This window comes from Lycorma delicatula, chromosome 1, assembly GCF_047948215.1.
Source record: "Lycorma delicatula isolate Av1 chromosome 1, ASM4794821v1, whole genome shotgun sequence".
In the NCBI taxonomy this organism is placed as follows: Eukaryota; Metazoa; Arthropoda; class Insecta; order Hemiptera; family Fulgoridae; genus Lycorma; species Lycorma delicatula.
This window is the reverse complement of record NC_134455.1, coordinates 189,204,959-189,231,740: the sequence shown is the minus strand read 5'-3', so window position 1 is coordinate 189,231,740 and position 26,782 is coordinate 189,204,959. Positions and strand designations below refer to the sequence as shown.

Here is a 26,782-nt window from a genome sequence, read left to right as displayed (position 1 = left end):
ACCACTGAGTGTACGGTCTTTTATTTTATTCCAATTTTTTTTTTATTCAGACGGCTATTGTTTTTGTTGTATTTCATACGTATTGTTTTTTATGTAGTGTTAGTATTTTTATAAAAATGCCTCGTAATTGTATAAATGATGCTAACAATTTTTGCTACTATGTCAGCATTAAAATTTCAAAGAATAAATACTACTCCTTTGTTTCTAAAGCGTGTGAACTCTATTTTGAGTGTAAAATAAGAAATCAGGACAAGTCTTAGACCTCATAGTCTAGCATATCTGCTGTAATTCGTTAACTTAACTTAGTAAATAGCTAAGTATGAAGCCGCGATGTATGCATTTTGATGTTCCTGTAGTATGAAGGGAGTTAAGGACCACTCGACATATTGATATTTTTGCATAAAAAAATCAAAGGCATAAAAAATAAATCCAAGAAATTTGTTGGATATTCTAGTCTTCCTTCAGTCATAAGACCTATTTCAACGGTGAAGAGTTACCTATTCCAGTTTCCATAGAACTGGAATTATCTAGGAACCGATATCTAAGGAAATCTTAATTTCAAAATATTGTTTAATCATTACTGAACAAAAAAAGAATAAGAACTATGAAGAATTAGCGGATGAAATTTTTTAAAACTTTAAAAAACTGGGATGCAATATGTCTATAAATATACATGTTACATTCACATTTGGACTTTTATTCTTCTAACTTTGGCGACGTAAGTAATGAGCACGATGAACGCTTTCACCAGCATATATATCAATGATGGAAACACGTTACCATCAAAAATGGAGCTCGAAAGTATTTTCTGAATACTGCTAGAGATTTTAAAGGAAAATTCCTAAGGGTGAAAACAGGAGAAAACTGAAGAAAAGCGGATATTAGATAATATCATGTTATACGCTGTATAATTCATTAAGTAAGAAGGTTTTCTTTAAAGCTCTGTAATTAAAAAATCCTGTCCTCTGCTCAATTTTGTTTTGCAGAATTGAAATCAGCGCAAAAAACTATGAGACATACCTTAGTGAATGCAAAAACGCCTTATTGAAGAAAAAACTTTTTTTTTGTAGACCAGTGTAATCAAAAAGAAAATAAATAATCATAATGTCGATGAGCTGTGGATCTCTCTCTCTCTCTCTCTCTCTCTGTATATATATATATATATATATATATTGTGAAATATAATACTATATTTTGAAAATAATACTTAATGATTATACTGTAACACTTCAGCAATATTATGTTTGTCAATAAGTATTATACCACTGCATGAAAATAGACGTAACAGAATTATCGAAAGAATCTACTGATAATAGCTAAAACATTCCTCTAAATTTTAGATATTTACGCAATGTATTACAAATGTATGTGTACTTTAACGTGTAATATTACGTTCATCGAGATGTTTCAGGAACTGTAAATTAATTAAAATATTATCAGGAACGGTTTCAGGTAAAGTTATTTTATCATTACTATTAACTCATTATTTCTTTCAAATAAACAAGTTTTCAAGGTCTTCATCGCGTTATGTGCGTATACTTTTGTGTGTGTAGATAAAAAATGTGGTTCTTTTCATAAGACAGCTTGATGCGCACTCGTGTTAGTGCGCAAGTGTGCACGTGCTTTTGTACATTCAGCGAACCAGATAGTGTTAAGAGCTTGAACTTGTTTGCTGCTTATCCTAAATTTATCTCGAACCTATTAACTCTTAATTAACTTCGACATCATCTTTCTTTGTGAAACCGGCGTAGCCTGATGAATACTTCATCTTCGAATTACATTCATTTTCATCGCCTAATGAGACGTGCAGCTACGGGTATACGTGCACGCATTCATAAACCATGTATAGGTATGTATTACGTGTACTAATAAATCGTTAGCCTGGGCGATTTTATGAATAAATTTTGTTTTAATTCATAATGCTATCAGTATACTATACTTATTTACCTTGGCCATTAAATTAGTTTGAAGAAATATTAACTAATCGTTTCAACAAAATAAACAGATAAATAACTGGATATTTTCACAAATATAAATAGATATATGTGTATGCAAATAAATGGTGTATTTCGCAATAACTTTCTTATATGTGAGTAGTGTTATTATTTTAGTAACATTCATCATCGTAACGTTGAAGGAATCAAAGAAACTCCTTTTAACTTCTGTCTCTTTTTTTACCTAGGTGGATATTACACTCGTATGAAATAAGAATAGAAATTCGAAAAATATATCCAATTAAATACCAAATAAACATTATTTTTTCATAATCTCCGTCTACATTGGACATAACACTCCGCTTATCGCCTATTTTCCAAAAAAAGTATCTATTTCATACTGGAATTGTTATATTATGGTTAGGATTGACTAATATTCGGAATACTATTTGCCTAAAAATATTCAAATGTGGGGAGGACTACAAGAAAAAGAGTGTCTACTAACTTTATACGGTTTAGATGTTTTTAGGGTACATTTAAACGCGTTTTACATGGTTGTTAAGACGAGTTACGTTGAAAAATAGAGATAGATACCTCAAAAGAGTTGTAGTCAGAAGAAGGGGGAACTTTTACCATATTTTTCCCCAGAATTTCTTTTTTATAACGAATAAAAACAAGCGTTCATCAACAGAAACCTGATTGAGGATTAAAGTTAGACAAATTTTAATTATTTTACCGTTTTGGTGAAGCTTGTGTTAAACTTATTGAGGAAAATATAACGCGACTTCATAACCCGAGTATATAGGGGTTGCAATAAATCCATGGTAATAATCCCACCGATGTAATATTTACTGTATTTTCTGTTGCACTCGAAACCAATAATTTATATCATAATTACAATTTTAATGATCGTTTTGGATTAAATGATTGAATATTAAATTAGGCTTTAACTTATAAAATGAGATGAATGAATGAAATTAAAATTCACATTTGGTATTCAAGTAATGTTATTACTTTTTATACCTAATATAAACCTACTAAATCTTTAAAATGAGAGTTAAAGAATGATAATAATATAGCATTGTAACTCTTGCGTCTAAATCTCTGGTAATGATTTTTTTTATGACTTCTGAGTCAGCAGATATTCACCAAGAGGATATTGGGGAAATTTTCCCGAAATTTCTCGTTTGTAAAAATGAACAACATTCTCCCTTTTTAATTATTTAGTTCCAGCCATCCGAGAGAACGCCAAACGTTTTTTATAATAACAAATCTCTATATAATTCAGTAAGAAATTAACATTTAAATAGAATCTACCTAGGATATCGATCGTACCGTATCGAATAGGACTGTGAATGAAATATTAATCTAGAGATGATGTTAAGGTAAAAAAACAGGAATTTCGGCAGCAAAGTAGTGAAATATCGGTTATGTTGAGGTTATATGTTAAGGTTTAACTTCATCTTTACGTTCAGCACTTCATTTTCATCATTATACGTTTTTGGAGTAAAATTATGTCTATAGAGCCATTTTAACACGAAATTAATTGAAAAATCTTAATTACTAATGCTTCCACTTGATTGCGTAACTATACAATTTTTTTTACATATTTAATTTTCTTTGTTAAAATGGTGTAATCCATCATCTACAATTAACGTGTGCAGGATCGTAAATATCTTGTAGCTAATTGGAGCTATAAAGTGCGTTTCAAATTAGCAAGACTTTTTTTAAATAATCCAGGTTTGATAATATCTTTATGATTTTTATTTAATGTGAATAGCGAAGTAATGTATAAAGTTAGGAAAACCGTAAAATAAGTTTATCGGTATAATTTTTCATAAACGAAAATTTCCAGATAAAATAACGTTGGGGTCCCATTATTCGTTATTATTGATTGTACTAACAATAAGACAGAAATTCTATTATAGGCTTGTCTGCCTATGACGTATTTGAGTACAATACTATTGCAATGTCTGGGCAAACACTACAAAAGCTTGCCAGTAAATGTAGAAGCCTATGTGTATTTACACCATTTTCTCAACTTCCAGAGTAGTTATTGTACAAAAAACATATGAAATATGTTAATCATTGATTTCATCATTCTTTTTAGACACAGCAGATGAGTCTTTCTTTCTTTTTCCTGTTTAGCCTCCGGTAACTACCGTTTAGATGATACTTCAGAGGATGAATGAGGATGATATGTATGAGTGTGAATGAAGTGTAGTCTTGTACATTCTCAGTTCGACCATACCTGAGATATGTGGTTAATTGAAACCCAACCACCAAAGAACACCGGTATCCACGATCTAGTATTCAAGTCCGTGTATAAATAGCTGGCTTTACTAGGACTTGAACGCTGGAACTCTCGACTTCCAAATCGGCTGATTTGGGAAGAAGCGTTAACCACTAGACCAACCCGGTGGGTTAACAGCAGATGAGTCTGGGCACATGTAAAGCAACTGCATCAGTGTTCCTTTCCGTAAAATTAATGACATTCAAATACATCCACTTCTTATGATAAAATTACAATTGAACTTTATAATTTTATATATAAAGAGTGTTTCACGAAAAATGTAATAAACTTTCAGGACATGTTCTACTGCTAAAAATAAAGAAGAAAGCTCACGTATGCATAGATCCAGAGTAGCGCTTCATTAGCCAGTGGCGATTGGCAAAAGATTTCGCCGTTATTTCTACGCCTTCGGTAGGCGCACGTAATTATTAGGACCCAAATTAAGGGATAAATTTAATGGTTATACATGAAATATGACCTCATAAATTGAAAAAATAGGTCCCAGAACTGTATTTTTATGTTAACAAAGCGCACACGATATTGTTATTGAATGAATATTTTTCTAAGATTTAAAAATACGTAATGTTTAAATCTATATTTTATTTTTTTTACTTATATGAAACTTTCTTATTGTTAAACAAAATGGATTATGCTATTTTAATTACTCGCTGTCTGTTGTTTTCTTAATTGAATGTTTTTCAAAATCACACATTCACATGCAACAGATGTAATTTAATTTCAGCTGTTTTTACATTCACTCAGGAGTACTGACACACAAAGAAATACAGAAATTGTAAGTTTAGTCTTAATACTGTACAGGACTACACTTCATTTACATTCATACATATCATTCTTTCAAGTAATACCTTTCAAAGGTTCAGAAGGCTAAGCAGAAAAAAGAAAGAAATTTTAAATGAATTTCCAGCCAAAATATACTAAAATTGAAAAAAAAAATGATTCAGATGTCAAACTTTATTTAAGAAGTAAAATAAAACTTTTATATTAGAAGAATCATTAAACATCTAAACATTTGATTTCGTATATCGAATCATTTGTGATAATTTAAATGCAATTTTAAATATCCTTTTTTTTATTTTAGTATTAAGTGTTTGGTCAAAGTTTGATCTTAGACGAATCGAATGTTTTTAACAATACTTCTTTGAAGCCATCTTAATTTAACATAAAAATTTTAAACTCTGCATTAAGTTAAAATTGTCACCGATCAGTACTATACGTCATCAGAAATCAACAATAATTATTTGATACATCACAACCATTAATTTTCTTATGTTCTCATTTTGGCTTCTTAATCCAGCTTATCTAATTTTGTTTGAATAAAAAAAAGAAACAGTAAATCTACTGTTTGGCATACGCTCCAGATTTTGTTTCCATCTTGTTCTATAAATTTTAAATTTAGAATGTATATTTAATGTTTTCAGTCTTTTGCTACTGCCTCCTTTCTTCACTGTCAAGTTTTTTTTGTGTCTGACCTTAAACCTTACTTTAGAATCTAAATTTTATCTTTTTGTCCTGTTTAATAATGACTACACTCTTTACCTTAGGAATATATAATGCCGTTTCTATTTATATTACAGAAAATTTCCCGGCCTTTCCTTCTAAAAATCATTTTACTTTTCCATTAATACTGCTAAGCTTTACAACCTTTTTTTTTGTCATATTTGCTTCTAAAGTCAGAATTCCAGGACAATAAACCGCACAAATTGTTAAATCTATCTGTTTGTTCTAATCGTTCATTTACTCATTTCAGTTCTCAATGTAATCAAGGTTTTGCTATTTATTTTTGAGAAAAAAAATGTGTACATTGGAAATACAACAAACTGCTGCAGATTAAAAGCTGATGATGGCAATGAAACTTCATCAGTAAAGACTGCGACTGTTGTTCAAACATTTTTTAAATATTGAATTCTCCCTACTGATTTCATGACAATATTTAGATATTTTCATAAAACAGAACTGTAGATCATCATCATCTATACATGTGTTATATAACACAGATGAAAGACTACATCCCTGCCTTTGTCCAAATATTATAATTCCTGTCCTCCCTCTACATAATGCATATTTTAATGTTATCTTGAAAACTTTTAATGATTCGCTTTAGCTGATTCGTTATTTCATTACGCTCTAGATTATCTCATACTTAAGTTTTACTACGCTTATCAAAATCATTGATGCATGTTCTATAATTAACCTAAATTCATAGCAGTGATGTGTTTCATCATCTGAAATATTTCCAGAGATATATTGAAGACTCTGTATCGCAATATTATATAAATGAAACAAAAATTATCGATACAGTCATATGTAATATACTCAGAAAATGCATATCCTGTAATTCTTATGTTTTGGATTTCTTTTTTAATCCACTCTTAAGTAATTCACATCTGTGTCCGATATTCGTTTTAAATCTAAAGAATCTTATACTTTTTAAGTTGTGGATTTTCTCTATTATGGCTGTTTACTGATGTACTTTATTCAGAATTGTTTTTTCTACTAGTTCTACCCTTTCAATATCTATTCCATTACTTCCTATTGTCTGTACATTCCCAACGTAACCTAAATTTGTCTTTATCAAATAACTGAATATATTCAAAAATTTTCTTCCTTGATTAAATTTGTAATTGTTTATGCAAAATTTTCTTTACCATGTACATTTGTATATTTTTCCTATCTTTTTGAGTCTTTCTGCTTGTTGTGCTATTTGATCTTTCTTCCTGTTGTGCTGTTTGACATATAAATTTCGACTTTCTCTTGATATCAATTTCTTCTTTCTGGATTTTAGTTTGAAACCATTTGAGATAAGGTTTCTTTTTCTTTTCCAAAACGTCCTTAATTCTTTCATTAAAAGCTACTGGTTTTATATGACGACCTTTTCAATATATTACATTTTTTCCCGGTTTCTCTAAACAGCCGACACTAAAACTATATTATTTTTCTGACAATTTTTTTTTACAGATTCTTCCTTCATATCTAGTATATTTTCTTCCGTTATACCTTACTATATTAATTTTTTTAATCCATCTTGATTTCAGTATTACTTCAGTAAATACAAGAAATTCTCTGACTACACCAGCTTCTCTACTTACGTGAACATCTTTGCTAGCGTAGCAGACTTTTGATTAGCTGTAATATAATGTGTAAATACCTCTGACCCTCGAAGACTTTGTATATTGTACGAATTCCCAGTATGGTTTTGCGAAGGTGCACAAAGATGTACATCTTGAAATCGAAAGTACGTTCATAATCCTACATTCGCAACGATTCATGATCTTTAAATTTTCCAAACAAAAAATTTAACTGATTTGTACTAGTCAAATTTGACTGCTTACACCGACCGATTTCTCCATCGAAAATATTTCCAGATATCAGGTTAATCATTTTAGTGTACTTTTTAAAATAAAAAAATAGTTACCGACTGCGTCTGAGAACGACTAAAATTCCACGGATAGTTCCATGAATATTGGTTGTTTCAACTTATAATTACTAATATTGCGAAGCCTGATATTACGAAATACCACGATACTGTAATATATATTATTTACACTAATTATTATTATATACTATAATATACTACGAAAATGACATACAATTTCTATACTATGAAAATGCGTCTTAAATCGAGTAAGACTCGTTTTTTTTTTCTGTTTCTATTAACATAACAGTATTCATTAATTTCTTGTTATATTTTTCAATTACTTTTGTGGTTTGTAATTCTACGTTCCGAATATCTCACATTTCACGAAACCATATTAACATCGTAAAAATCTCCAGATAGTTTATTTTGAGATGATTCTGTTTTTAGTGTTACACTAATACAGTGAGATGATCCTGTCTGAGTTTTCGAGACTTTTTTGTGATGATTGTGAATTACGATTTCCCAACCTTACCTTCTCATAGAAATCTACACTAATCGTAGTCACAAATAGAGAAAGTATTATACTATAATCTTATACTATAATCTTGATTATACTATAATCTTGAAAATTCTAAATATAAGCGCATAACGTTAAGAATACTTTCAACCTGATACGACTTCACTACTTCCGCAAAAAGACTTGGTATATGTAAAATTCTGTTTTGTAAATTCAAATTAGATACTTTTCATATCAAATTACTATTTTTAGATAAATATCAATAAATAAAAAGCTCTAAATTAAAAGAAACAAAAGAAACAGATTGTTGAGGTGATAAATCGCTGTTTATGTTTTCATTTTTATAACAATAAAAAAGTAGTGAGATGAATAAAAATTCCTATGACGTGGTATTTTGTGGGCTTAAGGAAGGCATAAATAAAAATGAATGTAATAGTATCTTCGAAGTCATAGCCTACACTCATATCCATTATGTAATGAGATCGTCAGTTACAATTAAGAGAAAAATACACATACACAAACGGCATAAGCAAGCAGAATTTTTTTGTAGCTAACACCCTTATGCTTGCTATATTTAAACAAATAGTAATACCTTAGTGTGTTTTTCATTTTACCGTTTGTATTTAAATATATTATTTCCCTACTGACAAATTAGTTGAAGCAGAGTATGAAACGGATATGGTTTCAAAACGAAAAGAGTTTTTAATTTGTTGTTTTACACTATCTGTCGCAGTTTTTCTTATGATACGAAGAAAGTAATGGAAAGCTCTACTTCATTCTTTATTTTATTTAGAAATTCTGCAATATTTTTTCTATACTCAGGGCCGGCCTAAGAAGAGCAAAAAACGGGGGGGGGGGTCCAAAGCCCTCCCCCGGAAAGTTTTCGAAATCAAACATCTGAAATTGCCATTTTAAAGATATTTGAACCCAAAAATTAAATAACTTTAAAGTATAGCTTTTAAATTTTTGAAAACAAAAAAGCCTACTACTTAGTACATTGAAATGATTTTCTTTTCAGTGGATCTACTGTAATAAACTCTAACTCATTATTAAATTTTATAAATAATTTTATTGAAAATATTTCTATGCTCAAACTATAAAATTAATTCATTGCTCACGGTAACACAAATCGTGTCTAAGCTAAGCAAAATACTCATTTAAAACTTTTTCAGTAATTATTTTGTCATGATAGAAGATAAAACTGCCAATATTTCTTACTAAAACATTTGTATTTTTATTTCTATAAACGTTAAATATTATTAAAATGATGTGAAAATACAGAAAATAAAATTCAAATAGTATTAAAATTATGGTTGGATCTGTAATTTGTGTCAAATTTAGGTATATGAAGAGCAATGAATACAGTTGTTACGGAAAATAGTAGAAGACCTATAGTAGAGAAAGAGAAGAATTGGAGAGATGAATTACAAATAAAGTAGACCTTGGAAAATCACTATAAAAATACCTGAATATTACAAAAGTATTACAATAATATTCCATGAAATAAGCAAAAATAATGACAATAGAGTTGGTAAATTTACCTGTAACATAACCACTTTCTTTATTTAGGACGATTTTACCTTTTTACTTCCCTGTACGAGGAAGTATTGTAATCGCAAATAATTTCGGTTTTCAAATTTCAACGGAAATATACATTTTGACCATCCCTGAATTCATTTTTGACTAGTTGCGGCGAGACGACTGTATGTACGTACTTACGTATGTATGTATCTCTCATAACTCAAAAAGATTAGCCGCAGAATGTTGAAATGTTGGGTTTAGGCCTGTTGTAACATCAGTTGTGCATCTTCCCTTTTGATTACAATCAACTGGACCAAAAGTGTCCAAAAAGCCCAATATCCAACCAATTTGGATTTTGGACTTTTACTTAACTGCAATTATAAGCCCTCATTGCGAGCTTTTCAACGACATATCATGACACTTATTTTCATCAGTTCCAGAGTTATAGCTAAATAAAATGTTAATTAATGAAATATTTGATTCATACAAGGGGAAGGCAGATCGGTTCGAATCCGGCTTCATTACCTTTTTTTTTTTTAATTTTTGTTTTAATTTAAATATATTGATTTATTAATAATTATTAACCTCTGATTGTAAAAAAAAATACAATAAATAATAATTCAATAACAGCAATAAAAAAAAGGAAAAATCACAAGTTATTTGTGAATTAAATTTTATGTGTTTTTAAGTCGTTATCAGCTGTTCTTTGAAATAGTCGTATGTTTGTGTTCTCTATCTAGAATTTGTTTTTCTGTTATACTAAGTTGTGTTGTGCTACCGTCGTTGGATAGGGACCCGAGTAGGGCTGCGCGCAGGAGGCTTATTAGAGACGACTTGGCGAACAATCTGTCAGGTGCGTCGAGTGATAACGAGAGCGTAACCATGAAGTCCCAGCCTACTTCTAGTCAGTGGAGGACGATACCTGTGCCAAGGAGGAAAACTGTGAATCGTAGTCCTAGCAGTGGCGACTTACCACTCTCAAATAGGTTTAGTGGCCTTCCACTAGAGGATAAGGAAGTTGTGAACCAACCTGAGCCAGTCAAGCCTCCTCCGATTGTGCTTTACGGAATAAACGACGTGCTGAAGTTGTATGAGCTGCTGGAGGCGGCCGTGTGCAAGAGTGATTACATCATTCGACTGATTGGAGGTAAGCAGCTGAGAATAATCTCTAGGGATATCGAGGCGTACAAGAAGATTATACATGTTGTTCGAGACACGGTCTGATAGGTCATACTTTCACAAGGAAGGATCAACGAGCCTTTCGTGTTGTAATCAGAAACCTGCACCACTCTATTCCACTGGAGATGATAAAGGACAAAATCGAAGGCCATGGGCATCGGGCGAAGGACTTGATAAATGCACGCCACAGGATAACTAAGGCGCCCACATCGACTTTCTTCGTGAACCTGGAGCCACAGGAGAACAATAAGACCATTTTTGAATTGGAGTACATTGCCACTTGCAGGGTGTCGTTCGAGACGCCACGGAAGCCTACAGGCCTCGTGCAATGCATGGGGTGTCAGCAATATGGGCACAGTAAGAACAATTGTAAGAGGCCTTTCCGCTGCGTGAAATGTGGGGAGGGGCATCGGACAGCTGACTGTCCCAGAAATGACAGGAGCACTCCTCCAACCTGCGCCTTGTGTCAGTCCGACAATCCGGCAAATTACCGAGGCTGTAGAGTAATATATCAAGAGATATTGGAAGGGAAGCGTAGGCGAAAGACGAATTGGAACTCGCAACTTCCTCCGAGAATCGAACCCGCTAGCCGCAAAGTGGCCGGCCCAACGCTTGATAAGAACTTTCCTTCGTTGGGTCGTGGTGTGCCGAAGACAGTCAACGCGGAGCCTGAATCTCTCCGTAAAACGTAAGCTGCAAGAGCCGGGTGTGCTAGTGAGGGCAGTGTGGACAAGCTGGACAGGCTTTCATCAAATACAGACTTCCTGGTTCAACAGATTGGGAGTCTGATAGCATTGCTCACCCAGGTGCTCTCCAAAATATGTTGATGTCCAAATTTTTACGAATCGCTGCATGGAACATTAACGGCCTACTTTCTAGGCATGAGGAACTAGGAGTTATGGGAGTATCAAATTCCCTAGACGTCATTTTGATATTGAAAACGCATTTTACTGACCGGAACTACCTCAGGCTTCACGGCTATTCTGTGTATGTGACGAATCACCCAGATGGGAGGGCCCATGGAGGAACCGCGATTCTGATTCGGAGTTCTCTGCGACATCATCAACTTCCAGGCTTCTGCACTGACCAGGCAACCACGGTTGAAGTTACAGACTGGTTGGGGCTTGTTAGGCTGTCCGCTGTGTACTCTACTCCACGGCATACTGTAACTGATGAGTTGTTTTCTGATTTTTTTGCGACTCTGGGTTCTAGATTTATTGCCGGAGGAGACTGGAACGCGAAAGACCCATTGTGGGGTTCCCGGTTGACTACCAGCAGGGGTAGATCGCTGAAGAGATGTGTTCAAAATCTGCGCCTGGACGTGGTATCGGGATTCCAGCCGACATACTGGCCTACAGACCTGACGAAGATCCCGGATTTGCTTGACTTTTTTGTTACCTCGGGTATATCATCTGCATACATTTTGGTGGAGAACAACTATGATTCATCGTCGGACCACTCACCCGTTCTACTTACATTGAGCACGACGGTGCTAAGGAGGAAAGAGAGGCCTATTCTTAATACGGGACGAATGGATTGGGTTTCTTACCAGAATTGGATCGAAGAGAAACTGACTGACCAGTTTCCACTCGATACCCCTGGGGATATTGATTACGAGACGTACTTTTTGACGTCGGTCATGCAGGAGGGAGCATGGTGGTCTACACCTGGTGATTTGCACTCAGCCAGAAGCAATACCTATCCGAGGGAAGTGACAGAACTAATTGTCTCAAATCGGCGTCTTCGGCGGAATTGGCAACGTTTCAGAAGGCCAGAAGATAGGACTCTTCTTAATAGGACGGCGCGGAGGCTGAGGAGGTTGTTGAGGACTATCAGGGACGAAACATTTAAGGAGTACATAGGAAATTTTTCTCACCTGAATGGGGACGGATGCTCCTTATGGAAGGCTACAAAGGGACTGCAACGATTATCAAGAACGCTCCCCGCCCTACAGAGGCGTACTGGATAGTGAGCGAGGACTGACAGAGAAAAGGCCGATCTGTTTACTTCATACCTAGAGGTACGGTTCCGACTCCACGATGCTGAGGGCTCCGGTGATGAGGATGTTAACGACTTCCTTGAGAGCCCGATACCAATCAGCCTTCCGACTAAACCGATCTCTGCAAGGGAGATACTGAAATTAGTCAACCAAGGAAGACGATTAAGGAAGGCCCCAGGCATTGACTTAGTGACGCACAAAATGCTTGTAATGCTACCCCTTAAAGGTATTGAGTACATCAGGAATTTGTTTACCGCTGTACTACGGACGTCTTACTTCCCAGCGGAATGGAAGGTGTTGCAGGTGGCGATGATTTTGAAGCCAGTGAAGCCTGCACAGGAAGTTTCTTCTTACAGACCAATTAGCCTGTTACCGGTCTTATCTAAATTGTTTGTGAAGCTACTACTGCAAAGGCTTAGGCCAGTGTTGGAGAGTTAAGGAATAATTCCGGACCATCAGTTTGGGTTCAGGTGTGGCCATTCCACAATCGAACAATCCCATAGAATCATCAGTGGGTGTCTGGAGGAGCAGAAATTGTGCTCGACGACGTTCTTAGACATCCAACAGGTCTTTGATAAGGTATGGATACGTGGCTTACTCTACAAGTTAAAGCTACAACTTCCTCAACCCTACTTCCTAGTCATAGGAATTATCTTGAGGGGCGTTTTGCTCAGGTGAAATGTAATGACAAGTTTTCAAGGTTCTTTGAGATTGGATCGGGTGTCCCTCAAGGCTCTGTGCTGGGCCCTGTGTTGTATTCTATATTCGCTGCGGACATTCCGGTCGTAGATGATTGCATCATCGCCACTTTCGCTGATGACACTGCTATCCCGGCCGTTAACGAAAGCCCTGGCCTAGCCTCGCAACCCTACAAATGGCGCTGGAATGTGTGTGCGTGTGGCAGAAAAAGTGGAGGATTAAGGTTAATCAGGGTAAGTCGAGGCACGTCACATTTGCCATGCGGAGAGGTGACTGTCCCAGTGTGTACTTCTATAGTATTTTGATCCCGCAAACAGAGACTTTTCGTTATCTGGGACTTCATCTGAATCGGCGTTTGACCTGGAAGTGTCTTGTGAGGATGAAGAGGAAACAGCTAAACGCAAGGTACAGGGAACTTCATTGGCTGCTACAGAGGAACTCAGGCCTCAGGTTATCAAACAAGATCTTTATTTGCAAGACTATCCTGCGCCCAATCTGGACGTACGGTGTGGAATTGTGGGGAACGGCTAGTACTAGTAATGTGGAAATTATACAATGATTTCAGAATAAAGTAGCGAGGATAATTGCCGAAGCTCCGTGGTTCACGCGGAATGATGAAATTCAGGATTATCTGGAGCTCCCATCGGTTCGTGAGATTGCACGACAGCGCAATGTCAAATAACTGCAGAGGCTTGAGAATCATGTAAATTACTTTGCAATTAATCTACTCGATAACAGCAGAGACGTCCAACGGTTGAAACGAACCGATGTACTCGACTTAGGATCTGCGTAACAGTTTGGAATCTAACACTGTCAAGTTTAGTGGTGTCGTATCTAATTTCTTGTTACTTCTCTTTCTTTTTCTTTTTTATTTGTTATTAATGCTTGTTTTGTGGACTGTATGGTGCTGAAATTATTGGATTGTGATTTATGACTGAGCTTGAAATTTCATATTTGACTTTAAGTTTGCTTATAACTGTTTATTGTGTATTATTTATTTTGGGGGTTCCTTAAGGACCTTCTTATCACGTGCTATTGTCAGAAAACTTACTTATGGCTCCGCAGGAGAGCCGATTGTAATTATAATTGTTATTGAGCAAAAAAAAATGCGTGCTTTTAAAAATGTGTATATGCAATTTAATAGGCGTACAAGGAAGTCATGTAGTGTTCACATCAGAGTTTTTCTTTTTGTTTCCCCTTTGCTTCGACGCCGAGTTAAAAAATTTACTTTACACAAAGTGTGTCCGAAAATATATTTTACAAATGAATCTTTCTTGCGTTAATAGCAGAAAATTTAGTAATAATTTCGTTATAACTTAGTGACGATCGAACGTCAGTTTTAATAGATAATATTGAAAGGTTGCTGAGTCTTTCTTGTGACAAAGTTCATCTAAGATAAGTCTTTATTCATTTCTACTTCACAAACTTTTTTCTGCAGAAGCCACGATATTGGTAAAACTCGGGAGAACCCTGAAAGCAACTCACACATTTATCTAATGGCTGTGTCGTTTTTTCTAATATTTCATTAAATCATGAAAACATTACAGGGAAATTGGATTTTAATAATGAAATTATGGTTTCTATATCGATTTTAAAAAGGGGTTAAAATACTGCTGCTCAATTTTGAAATAAAATTATTTTGTGTGAGCACCAGAAAAATCAGTTGACGAAAGTAATAAATCGAGATGATAATTTTTCTTTAGCTAAAACCTGGCTACATTTGGCATGAAGACCTCTATAAAAATCAGTTCCTCGCATAACTCAGCGCTTGTTACGTCACTTTGATCCCCATTTGAAGAAGGTCATCTAGGTTTTTTCACTAAGGGTCAAGTTCTCTTTTTTGGGCAGTTCGTCAAGTTCAAAAAGGAATTGAATTTTTAATGAGTTGGTCTTGAGTTGCTCAAGCCTCTCCTGTACAGCCATTCGGGCAGTGTCAACAAGTGGTAGAAAAACTCAACTCTAAAACACTCTTGAGGACAATAAGTGTTTCATCATCAGCCTCATAATCTAACTGATTCTTCTTCCTTCTAACCCGGGGGTTTTAAATTTTCGTTCAACTTCTAAATTTTCAACTCTTTGGCTTTCACTAAGCAAATGACAAATCCATTTTCACAGAAATTTGTTAAAAGTCCCTAACGGACTTCGAAATGGCTACAGAGTGAGGTAAGTAGATAATCTTTGATCTTCTGGTCATGTTGATTTGAAATAGAACATGGTACCGTACAATCAAGAATATTAAGAAACTAAAGTTTTCAAGTGTTTCAGAAAGAAATATACCTCACTTCTAACCTCGTCTTCAAATGATGCATCCTCATGGAGGTCCCAAAAGGCTTATTTGATTTGTACAATTCAACTTACTGCTTTACAGTAACTTACTGCTTTAAGTTTTTAAATTCTTGCTTCCCAGCAAGTTGCGCAAGTTCTTTTAATGTGAAACAAGGCCCAAATACTGAACATTCCTCAGCTGATTCCAACAGACTTTCTAGTAACTTGCTCCAACGTTTTTCAGATGAGCTAATAACACAAATAATAGCTGAATTGTTCCAAAAATGAGTAACTGCTGGGACCGATGTCTATGTGACATCATTTGTTGCTACATTTAACCTGTTACAGTAACGTGGTACGAAAAAAGCTCTTTTAGTTTTGTCTAAAATTTATTTTTGTGGGCCAAAGTGTTTGCCTTTCATATTTGCCTCATTATTATTCCTGGCCTCTGCAATTTGAAATGTAGAGATGGTACTCTTGCAGTTATTTCAGGGCTGTTTCTGCCATTCTTTTTCTTACAGTATTTGTTATATCAATAAAATTTTAAAACGTTAGCAAATTTCAACTTTATTCTCATTTGTTTCATACACGTACCTCAGAAAGAGTAGATCTCTGTTCTTTCTTACTTATAACATTTGTACAGTCGAGAATCAAGTAATAGTACAGTATTTAGCTTCTTTAATTCTGCTTAATATTTCTTTTATTACTTTATTTCCCATCAAAGTCAACGGTTTTTTTGGCTGTTTTTACCGATATATCACACACTTTTGTTTTTCGTTTGATAATACTCTAGAAATGTGTTTTTTATAACAGGATCGAACTGTGCTTTCAGTTCTAAGTCTGGGGATTTATTTCAAGCATATGCTGAGTTCACTAAGGGAACTAGGACTAAATGTCGTTGTTGCGATCAACATGTTTGGTGGTATGTTGTGTTATTTTGCCTCGAATTACGAGACATTCACGAAATTGGCTCATAACAAGTAGAACTAAGCGCGGGGTTCGCGCTTCCGCGAGCTTGGTCACTAGGAGGTGTCTTCCCCTACGGGGTTCGGATTTGCATCCAGTTCAAGCCTGAGATAATTTCCATTATCCTTTTCATAAAAGATTTCATGTGTTCCTCGGAAAGCCATTTGTTGCTGTGCAAGCAATTGTGTTAATAACAAGAAGTCGTTTAAGAACAGTTTTCCATGTTCTCTTTCTTTTGCAATAATTTTCTGGTTTTCGTCATCGATTCTTTTACTTGTTAATAGTTCCAGTATGTCTTCAATCACACTTTTCGCTTTGGTCTGATAAAGTGTTATTGAAATCTGTAGAACTAAATATCTTGCAAAAAAGACACTAAACACTATTGTTTTGTCGAGAATAAACTAGCTAAAACATTGGCTAGTTTAGTCTAGTCAAACGTTTTCACAGCTTATCACAACGTTTCTTGTGACAAAGTTTTCACAATTTAGAGCCACCCGATGGTAAAATACTTAAGAAGATATCTTTCTGTTTCATCTCTGGGATATAATCACTAAAATTTACATTAAGAAATGTAAGCCAAGTATCAGGATTTTTTAATAAGATTCTACCATCCGAGCTAGAGCCCCTACTTTTTTGCACCGAATGATTTAACAGGACTGTGATCAGTAATTGTTGGGTTTTCATTGGTATCCATGTTATTTGGACTATCTGTGCACTATGGCTGTTGTTGTTCCTCAGAGTGCTCGTTACTACGTTGAAATTCAGTTACATCATTCCTATAAATATATTTTTAAGTAATTTTTACAAAGCAATTTAGCACTGGTTTCCGCATCTTTCTGTTGAATTTTACTGTTTCGAACCGTCTGTAATACCTTTATTGTATATCACTTTGAGGAATAAAAAAGGAAAACTTATAAAATTTCAACGAAATTCTCGAATAATACGTATTCATTACGTTAGTATGAAATAAACTACCTCCGGAAGAAACTATTTAGAAATTCGGATTGAAGAGAAAAATCTCTCCAAACAATACATATATATATATATATATATATATATATATATATATACTGTGTATTTATATATATATATATTTACACACCAATCAAAAGTTAAATTTATTATAAATGGTAAGCCTAACATTATTTATAAATTAAACCTCCTGTATTCTCAATTTATCTATTGCAAATTATTTTTTTGAGAAAAAATTTTAAATATTCTTGGGATAACAAGAATATTTAACGTATTTTACAAAGGTAAAATACCTTTGTACATGGTTAAAAATTTTCTTAATTCTCGTTCTTAAGAAAATTAAGAACTTATGAAGAATTAAGGAAATTTTTTACAGTTGTGTAGTTATGTAATGAACATAAAAAAATCCCTTTCGACACACCGGAAGTTGGAAGTAGATTTCATCGGTGCTAAGTAGGAAATAAGAGAGATTTCCACCTTAAAGTTAAGAAAAACTTCAAATTTACTCAATACGACAATGGTTGAATGTGAAAAAATTTCACATTTTTAACATACTACAAGCCCCATCTTCTTACAATTCCAGCAATATTTTTTTCATCCCTTGCCGTAAGGGTTGATCATATCAAAAATTGCTTCTGACAAAAGTTTTAGGTAATGTTTAAAGGACTAACGACCACTTTAAACCGATCCGATATTGTGCCTATTAAGGGACTTATGATTTTTTGTCTTCGAAGCCCCATTTTTTCACCCCCTGAGCCAATGGTTGGTGATATCAAAAAACTTTACTTAGATAAGTTTTAATCCCTTATCCAAAGAATAGTAGGAACTTAAACCAAATCGATATTTTACTTAATAAGAAAGTTATGGGGAATTTTTTTTTTCGAAACAGTCCCCATTTCTACTCTCATGGTCCATTAACGTATAGACCGAGATTTTGGGTCATTATATTTTATGTATCAATTTACAAGTGATTAGCGCAAAATTACGGCAGTTATCGTGCCACAAAAAAGTGAAATTTATATAAATGTATATATAAACATTTGAACTGACGTTGGTTTGAGGTCTGGGGGATGTGAAACACAAAGATACGTCGAAATTTTCCGGAAATCGAATCATGGTACCCATTTCAATAATAGCTTTCTAATGAACAAGAATTAAGGAAATTCAGAATAGAGTTCACTATTTTTATGAACTTCATTCCATTATTTTATTTTTTAACAATAGTGAAATGTCTGCATGTACTTATGGTATTATATATATATGCATCGATTTATTTCTGTAACATTGTTTTATGTTCTTTTGTACATAAATATTATTCCTTTATTTTATTTTTATAAACTGCTAACAACTGTGATAAGTAAAATAAACACAATAAACGCAGCAGAGTAATAAATTTTTCTTACTACAATAAAAGAAACAAATATGTATTGTAGTAGCTGACAGTCATTACATCTGTTAACGTGATATCTTATTAGCTCTGACAATATTACAAGGTAAACAAAAAGGTAATTTTTTAATTAATTATATATATATGTATTTAGCATATACATTAATAAATTTTCAGTTAGATTTTACGATTTATGATAATAGATTTCTGGTATCATATCTCGTGTTGGTAAGCCGTATTAAAACGAAGTATCTTAGCGAATTTAAATTTATTGTACGGTAAGTTTTCCATACAGTAGCAGTGTTTCAATGTTTGCAGATTACTCTGAAATTTACAAACGAGAAAATTAAATATCAGGTAAAGTACAAATTAATGAATGATTTATTAAAAAAATTCAAGCGAAAATCTTCTTTTTTTTTGAACAGAGGAAAACTTTTTATTAGAGCTAAATTTTTTGGATTTATCAAAACGTTCTTTTGTTTAAACTACTTTTACTGAAATACATAGTTATAAGTGTACAGTAATAAAAAGTTTAATCTAGTAAAAAAATAATTACAATAATTTAAATTGATGATGAAATTCATATTGTTTTCATTTTAATCATTTAATTTATACATTTGTAAGAAAAATTAATGTGGCACCACACGACTTCCTTGTACGCCTATTTAATAACATACACACATTTTTAAAAGTACATAAAATTTTATTTCACTAATAACTTCTGATTTCTTTTCATTTTTTTTAGTCTTTTTATTGCTATTATTGAATTATTATTTGTTATAATTTATTTTTACAATCAAAGGTTAATAATTATTAATAAATCAATATATTTAAATTTAAAAAAGGGGGAAATGAAGCTGGATTCGAACCGATATGCCTTCCCCTTGTAAGATCCAAATATTTCATTTATTAAAATTTTGTTTGGCTATAACTCTGAAACCAATGAAAATAAGTACTACCACTTATAATATACCTTTGTAAAGCTCTCAATAAGGACTTAATACTGCAGTTAAGAAAAAGTCTGAAATACAATTTTTTTTTGATTTTGGGCTTTTTTGGACATTTTTGGTCAAGTAAATTGCAATCAAAAGGGAAGGTGCACCCCTAGATGTTACAACAGTCCTAAATCTAAAATTTCAACATTGTAAGCTAATCGTTTTTGAGTTATGCGAGATATATACGTACGTACGTACGTACAGACGTCACGCTGAAACGAGTCAAAATGGATCAAAATGTATATTTCCGTTGAAATTTGAAAAGCGAAATTTGTCTCGATTACAATACTTCCTTTATTTCGAAAAAGGAAGTAAAAAGTAGTCGTAGTAGTTAAAACAATAAAATTTATAAAAAGTATCAATATCTGAAAAATTTACCATTACTAAATTTAGAAAAAATGAATACTTTCCAACGTAACTGAAATATTAAAAAATCCTTTGTTCTTGCTTAATAAAATATAAGATGAAGTTACAAAATTTAATGCTTTTATGCCTTTAAACAAATTAATGATGTTTTGTTTGTTAAAATAAAATAATCTTAAAAAATAAGTATATATTGGACTTAAAAAAATCGCATATAAAAATATGAAATTAAAGTTTTTAATTTCTTTTTAAAATTTTGACTTTTGGAAGTTTTCGCGTAATTGAAAACTAACATTTGTCAATAGTTATTGGTAGTTCGTTAACAATTTATTAACTTTTAAACTGAATTAACAACAATTACAAACCGAATTAAGTCGAGTCATGTGATACTCACACTGAGGAGAGGAGACTGTCCATGGATCCAGCGGGATAGCATTTTATTCCCATATACTGAAAGTGTAAGGTATCTGGTTCTTCAGCTGGATCGTTGCTTAGGGTAAAAGTTTCTTGTGAGGAAGAAGAGAAACAAGTTCATTTTCTTGAACATGAAGTTCAAGGACATGTACCGATGGGCAGCAGGTCTAAGTTCGTCTAGTAAGCTAATACTAATAAGCTTGTCTAATAAAATTAATCTAACAAGCTACTTTTATAGTCAACAATTTTAAAACCAATATGGACATTTGGCATCCAGCTATGGGGCATGGTAAGCAAGGCAAATGTTTAAATCATATAGCGGTTTCAGAACAAACTAGCGAGGTGTATAAGTGAGGCTTGTGGAGTGAAATCCTCGAATATTTGTGTCTACGGTACGTCAAGGAAGAAATACAACGTTTTAGTTTGAAATATGAACTTCGGCTAAATCGCCACGTTAAGCACTTGGCTGTAAACCTTCTGGACAACTGTTAGAATATTTAAGCGATTACACGATCTGGACCTTAGTAAATCTATAATAATTACAGCCGCTGAGTATTGTGCATTAATCAGTCAATCCTTCATTCTCTTCCTCTGTTTGTGTTTTCACATTCATTTTTAACTTTTTTCTTTATTGGTTTATTTTTTATTTTCTAAATGTTTTATCAATTTGCCATTTTTGTGTTTTTTATTTTTATTTGTATTCTCTTTTGAAAGTACTTTTTATTCGAAACTACCTTGTGTACGTTTCTACGTTCTATCTTCTACCCTCAGAAGTTCTAGTATGTAGCATTAGTATGTAATTTATGAGGAATCTCAACGGGGATTCCTTTTTAATGTAAAAATTTGTGATATAATATACTTAAGATTCAAAAAAATGTAACTATCAGTTTTTGCTCAAGGTCGCAGACACAACGTTGTTCGAAAAACCACAGTTTTGTCGATTTCGTATTAACGGGCAAGGGTTTGTCATCAAATCACTGAATAGTGTTATAAACAACATAACCCAATTCTGACCTGTGTGCGAATGCCGATGTCAGCTGTTGTCGGTCTGTTCTCTGTGTGCGTTGGGTGTGTTAGCTTCGGTGCTGTATACATTGTTCTTTTGTTGTCAATAAATCGTCGCGTCAAGCTCTTTACAAGATTTTAGTTATCTAAAGACTTTATTTAATTTTTTACTTTCTGCTCACGGCTGTTGGAAAAGCTAGAATTAGATTATTTTTTAAGTGAAATGTTGTGCTCGATAAGCACGACGTGTCTTATCGAGCACAACATCTCGATAAGACTCGTCGTGCTATGTGTTTTCGTACTGTAAGTTAATTATGTGTTTGAATTCCTGTTTTTTTTTTATTTTATGAATGTAATGTTTATTCAGTTGTTCTCAGGTCCGTCTTCTGTTCTTGTAACACAAATATTATTTATCGTATTGTTTTCCTTTATTACAGTTGGTGCATAAACTCTTCTTGCGTTTCTGGAATAATTATAAATTAAACAAACTTCAAATAATGTTGATGTGCTGTTTTATTTGTTTTCTCTCTCTTTCGTAATTATTACCCAATCCAGACCATCAGATCCTCTCTGAACAGTAACCGATTGTAAATAGAAATTTGAAGCAAATAAAGATCATCTATGGAAAGAGTATAATTTTTTATGGAAAAAAATATTCCACTTTTTACTTGAAAAAACTTATAAAGACGGACTTTATCTATAAAATGTAAACAGAATCAAAGAAACGTGTTCGTTTAATGAATAATAAAACTAGATGTTTATCATACGGGTCGAACTTTATTTCGTGTTAATGTAGTGAATTAATTAATATAATAGTAAGTTCTAACTGAACGAAGGTAAGTCATACTAATGTTTATTTACTTCTTTAGAATATCACAACGTTTTCACATCATAAATCTTAATTATCAGTGAAACAATCCTTTATTAACTATTTCCAAAATCTCTACATTTAATTTGCATATATAAAGGGAGAATTTAGACATTTTCTTTAATTTGTCAGAAATTATTTTTATTATTTTTTCAACTTGAATATTACAAATCTGAACGATAAACGACTTCGGTATTTCAATCTGTATGTTTTTACAATAAATACTTATTATTTTTAGCTTTCGTTTATCAATATTGGACACGCTTACAAATAACATTAATGTAATAAAAATCACAATAATGAATTCTTAACGTTAATTTCTTAAAATATTTGCCGTAGAAGTATAAAATACCAATATTTTTAAATGTTTTTTTTTTTTTCATAAGTAATACGTATTTGTTTTTTTTCGTTACAACTTCTTAATTAATTAGAACCTTATTGTATCTACCGGTTAGTATAAGCAAATAAAGAAACTGTATCATCGGTAAACAAATGAATTAGTTGTGTTAATACTAAAATATCGTATTAGTATAAACTGAAAATAAACCAAGGCACGTGTAAAGAATAGAAAATGTAGTAAATTGAAATGGAATTTACTTTAACCTATAAGAAATCTATTAATAAACTTTACAAGGATGTATACTATGGTAGTACTACTAAATATTTTAACTTTTACCGTTCAGATTAATATCGACTAAATATCAGATTATTTTGTCGGATTTTACTTTTAAAATAGTTCCGTTTTCGATCGATTCGTATAACAGTCTAAAAGTCTCAGATAACTATCGCAGGTGTCTTGTGATTCGAGACCCGTAAGCAACTACGCTTCTTTGCTCGTATAACGAGTATACCTAAAACATGTTACATCCAAAGATCAATAGACCAGGTGATGCATTTTTTTATTGGCGGCTTTGTTCTCGTGATTCAGAACACCTGATAATGAAACACTTGTCATCAATAATAAAACCACTAACATTAAAATGAAACATTTTGAAAGATTTTTAACGGTTTTAAGTCTGGTTTAACCTGGTCACACATTTGATTTGGTGTTATTGTATTTAATAGTGTACTAAAATTCGTATCGTACCTTCTGATTTTCTAAAATATACCAAATACGATAATTTTGGACGAAGAGAAAGCCCAATAAAAATTCCACATATTCTAGAAAGATGTGTGTGTAAATGAAAAAATAAATAAAACTTAAAAATGAAGTTTTTGAAAAAATCGTACAAAAAATCAAATTCGCATCAGCCATTATTAAAAAAAATTTCAGGTTTACGGAGCAGTGATCAAAATGTGCAAAATTCCAAATGGAAATCGATTTACCTCTGTTACAGACAATGGAATGGATATACCATTCAATTGACCTGGCTTAAACAGCAATCGGGGATTTTGAGACCAAAAATGTTATTTTATACCTAGTTGATGATTGCAAGTCATTCGCTTACAGCAGTCACCTATGTTAAATGCAAGGAACTGTTGTTAGGAGTACTTTTTATCTAAAAGATCATCTTTATGTATATTTAATTGTAATTTAGTTAATTTCTTTGGTATTACTTTATTATATGTACCTAATTTATTGAATATATACCATGATTAATATTTTCTCTTTTTTGCGAAGTTATTATTTTTAATATCTTACTGATATTTTATGTAATTTTTTTAATTTCCCGCAGATTGTTTTAAGTTTATAAAACATTTTATTCAAGTCAAATTATTGTTATCATTTTGATGTATTATTGAATTTTGATTGTTGTAATCTTAATTTTAAATATAGATAAAACAAACTGTACTCGGAAATAAAAGGGAAAGTAAGTCTTAGTAGTGGTTTCTCTGAACCGTTTATAACACAAATAGATACTTCTTAAAAATTCTGTATAAGAATCAGAATTTTTCCAAAGGAAGGCTTAGTCTATTTTCAGGTGTTGTTTTTTTCTGAAAGAAAAAAACAGTTAATTGATGCACATATTGGGCTGGATAATGGATAAAAATTTTATCAGTAATTTGTTGCTTCCATCCTGATAAAGGATCTCCTTAGGGATTGTGAGAAGTGAGTGTCAATGCCTTGATGGAGGTTCTAAATACACATATAAATGTGTGTGTGTGTGTGTGCCCGCGCGCGCGCGCGCGCATGTATGTATGTATGTATGTATATATAAAATTGCTTCAATTAATTTTTGTTACTAGCACTGGAGCATAACTAATTATCAGAAGTAATGAAAATTTGTTATTGTAAAGTACTGATAGAATTTAATGCGTTTCTCTGAAAACGAAACATTCGCGAAAATAAAACTTGAGAACTTTAGGTACCAATTACAAGAAAAGGTTTCATTGATTCGGGAAAGTTAGCGCATTGTGCTGAAAAGATTACAGTCAGGTATCTTCTTGTTTGGTATCATACACAGTAAAATACACAACCCTATTGGTGTCTGAAGCTCACTATTTTGCTTATGATATATTGCTTGTGGGTATTTCAGGTGATATTATCTTACGAAAGACAGAAAGAGGGAGAAAACCATGTTAAAAAGGGTTTGTAGTTCTAATCACAGTTTACAGTCGCCTTATTACTCTTATGATACCTTTACCAGATCTTCAAAAGATATTTGAAATCTTTGAACAAATTCTCGAAAAATTGACGGAAGAAATTATTTTGAAAGGTCCTCCTGTTTAATTTCAAACTTTATTATTTTTAACTTATAGTTTATTTATAACTTATAACGATGTTCACGTTATTTTATATTGGATGCCATCCAATAATTATAAAATTGTTAATTATAAATTGTAGAGAGGGTTAAAAATAAATGTTTATCTCACGTGTGAAGGGGTCTAACATTCTTATGTTGGTTCCGGGATAGAAATGTGTTGATTACCCATCAAATTTCTAGGTAGAAATAAACGACTTTTAAATAATTTGATAGAAAACCTTGGTTAAAAAAAAGAAGAAAAAAATTGGCCACGTGCAGCTAAATTGTTGATTTTTATCCTCAAAAATTGAGTAACGCGCGGGCAGTAATTGAGTAATTTCTACGAGGGCTTTGTAACGTACTGTAAGACTGAAAAAATAAAAGCTAAATTTGTTATATAACAAATCTTATAAAACATCTTTTATAAGATAAAATATGCTGAGACTTCTGCGGGGGAATATTCATTTTTTTCGAATTACTTTATCATTGCTTCCTTTACTATTTTTACTTCCTTGTACAAAGTAAAGGAAGTATTGTGAAGTAAATTTAGTTTTCAGATGCCAACGGAAATATCCACTTTGACCATCCCTGAATCCATTTTGACTACTTTCGAGATGATGTCTCTACATACGTATGTATAATATGTTCATTCTTAGGAGATATGAAATAAACAAACTGCGAGTGTGGTAGTGTGTGGATATGCAGCACACTATTGTACACGCCGAACTGTTGTAACTGCTGGATGTTTAAACATAAAACATAGTTGTTTATCACTGACAGTATAAATTCTCTTATTCCATACTGGATATTTTTAATTTTCAATTGTAGTTCTGTTTCAGTGCTTTTTTGGTACGCGTGACTGTGTGTGTATATTCGGTTATTGTGTGATTATTGTGAGATTTATTTCTCTGCGATTATTACTGATTATTGTGAGATTTCATAGTGTGACTAGCCTGTATGTGTATTCGAATAGTTTGTCGATATGACTGATAATTCAGGAACATCTTTTAATAAGCACAGAATATGCGAAGTGGTGAAAAAAAAAATATTTTTAAATTTATTCATTCAACTGCTGGATAAATAATATCCTACGTTGGTTAAAAAGAAAGTAGTGAAACTTACTTCTGAATTAACTGGGGTGTCGGTTAGTAGTATTAATAGATTATGGACTGAAATAAATAGGAAAGGAAAGGTAGAAGAGACCCCTGTTAAAAATAGTAAACGTGGAAAACCTGTGCTAGGAAAACGGGATGAATTTGACAAAAATGTAATAAGATTGAATGTGCATAATTTCTTTTATCGATGAAATACCAAGCTTAAAAAACTTGCTGGATATGATTAACTG

At 32.7% G+C, this 26,782-nt stretch overlaps 1 protein-coding gene across 3 annotated transcripts in view; it reads left to right on the top strand.

The window, feature by feature from the left end:
• LOC142326313 (sodium-coupled monocarboxylate transporter 1) overlaps positions 1 to 26,782 on the top strand; it is a 172,358-nt gene that overhangs the window by 45,751 nt on the left and 99,825 nt on the right. The window contains exon 1 of one of the 3 annotated variants that reach the window (XM_075368714.1): positions 1,827 to 1,849. The exons of 1 other annotated variant lie outside the window; for it this stretch is intronic. In XM_075368714.1, coding sequence (XP_075224829.1) covers positions 1,842 to 1,849 — 8 coding nt within the window. In that variant the 5' untranslated portion in view covers positions 1,827 to 1,841. Of the gene's footprint in view, positions 1 to 1,826; positions 1,850 to 19,309; positions 19,466 to 26,782 lie in introns of those variants that run through there. One more of the 3 variants, XM_075368729.1, reaches the window with a different exon arrangement.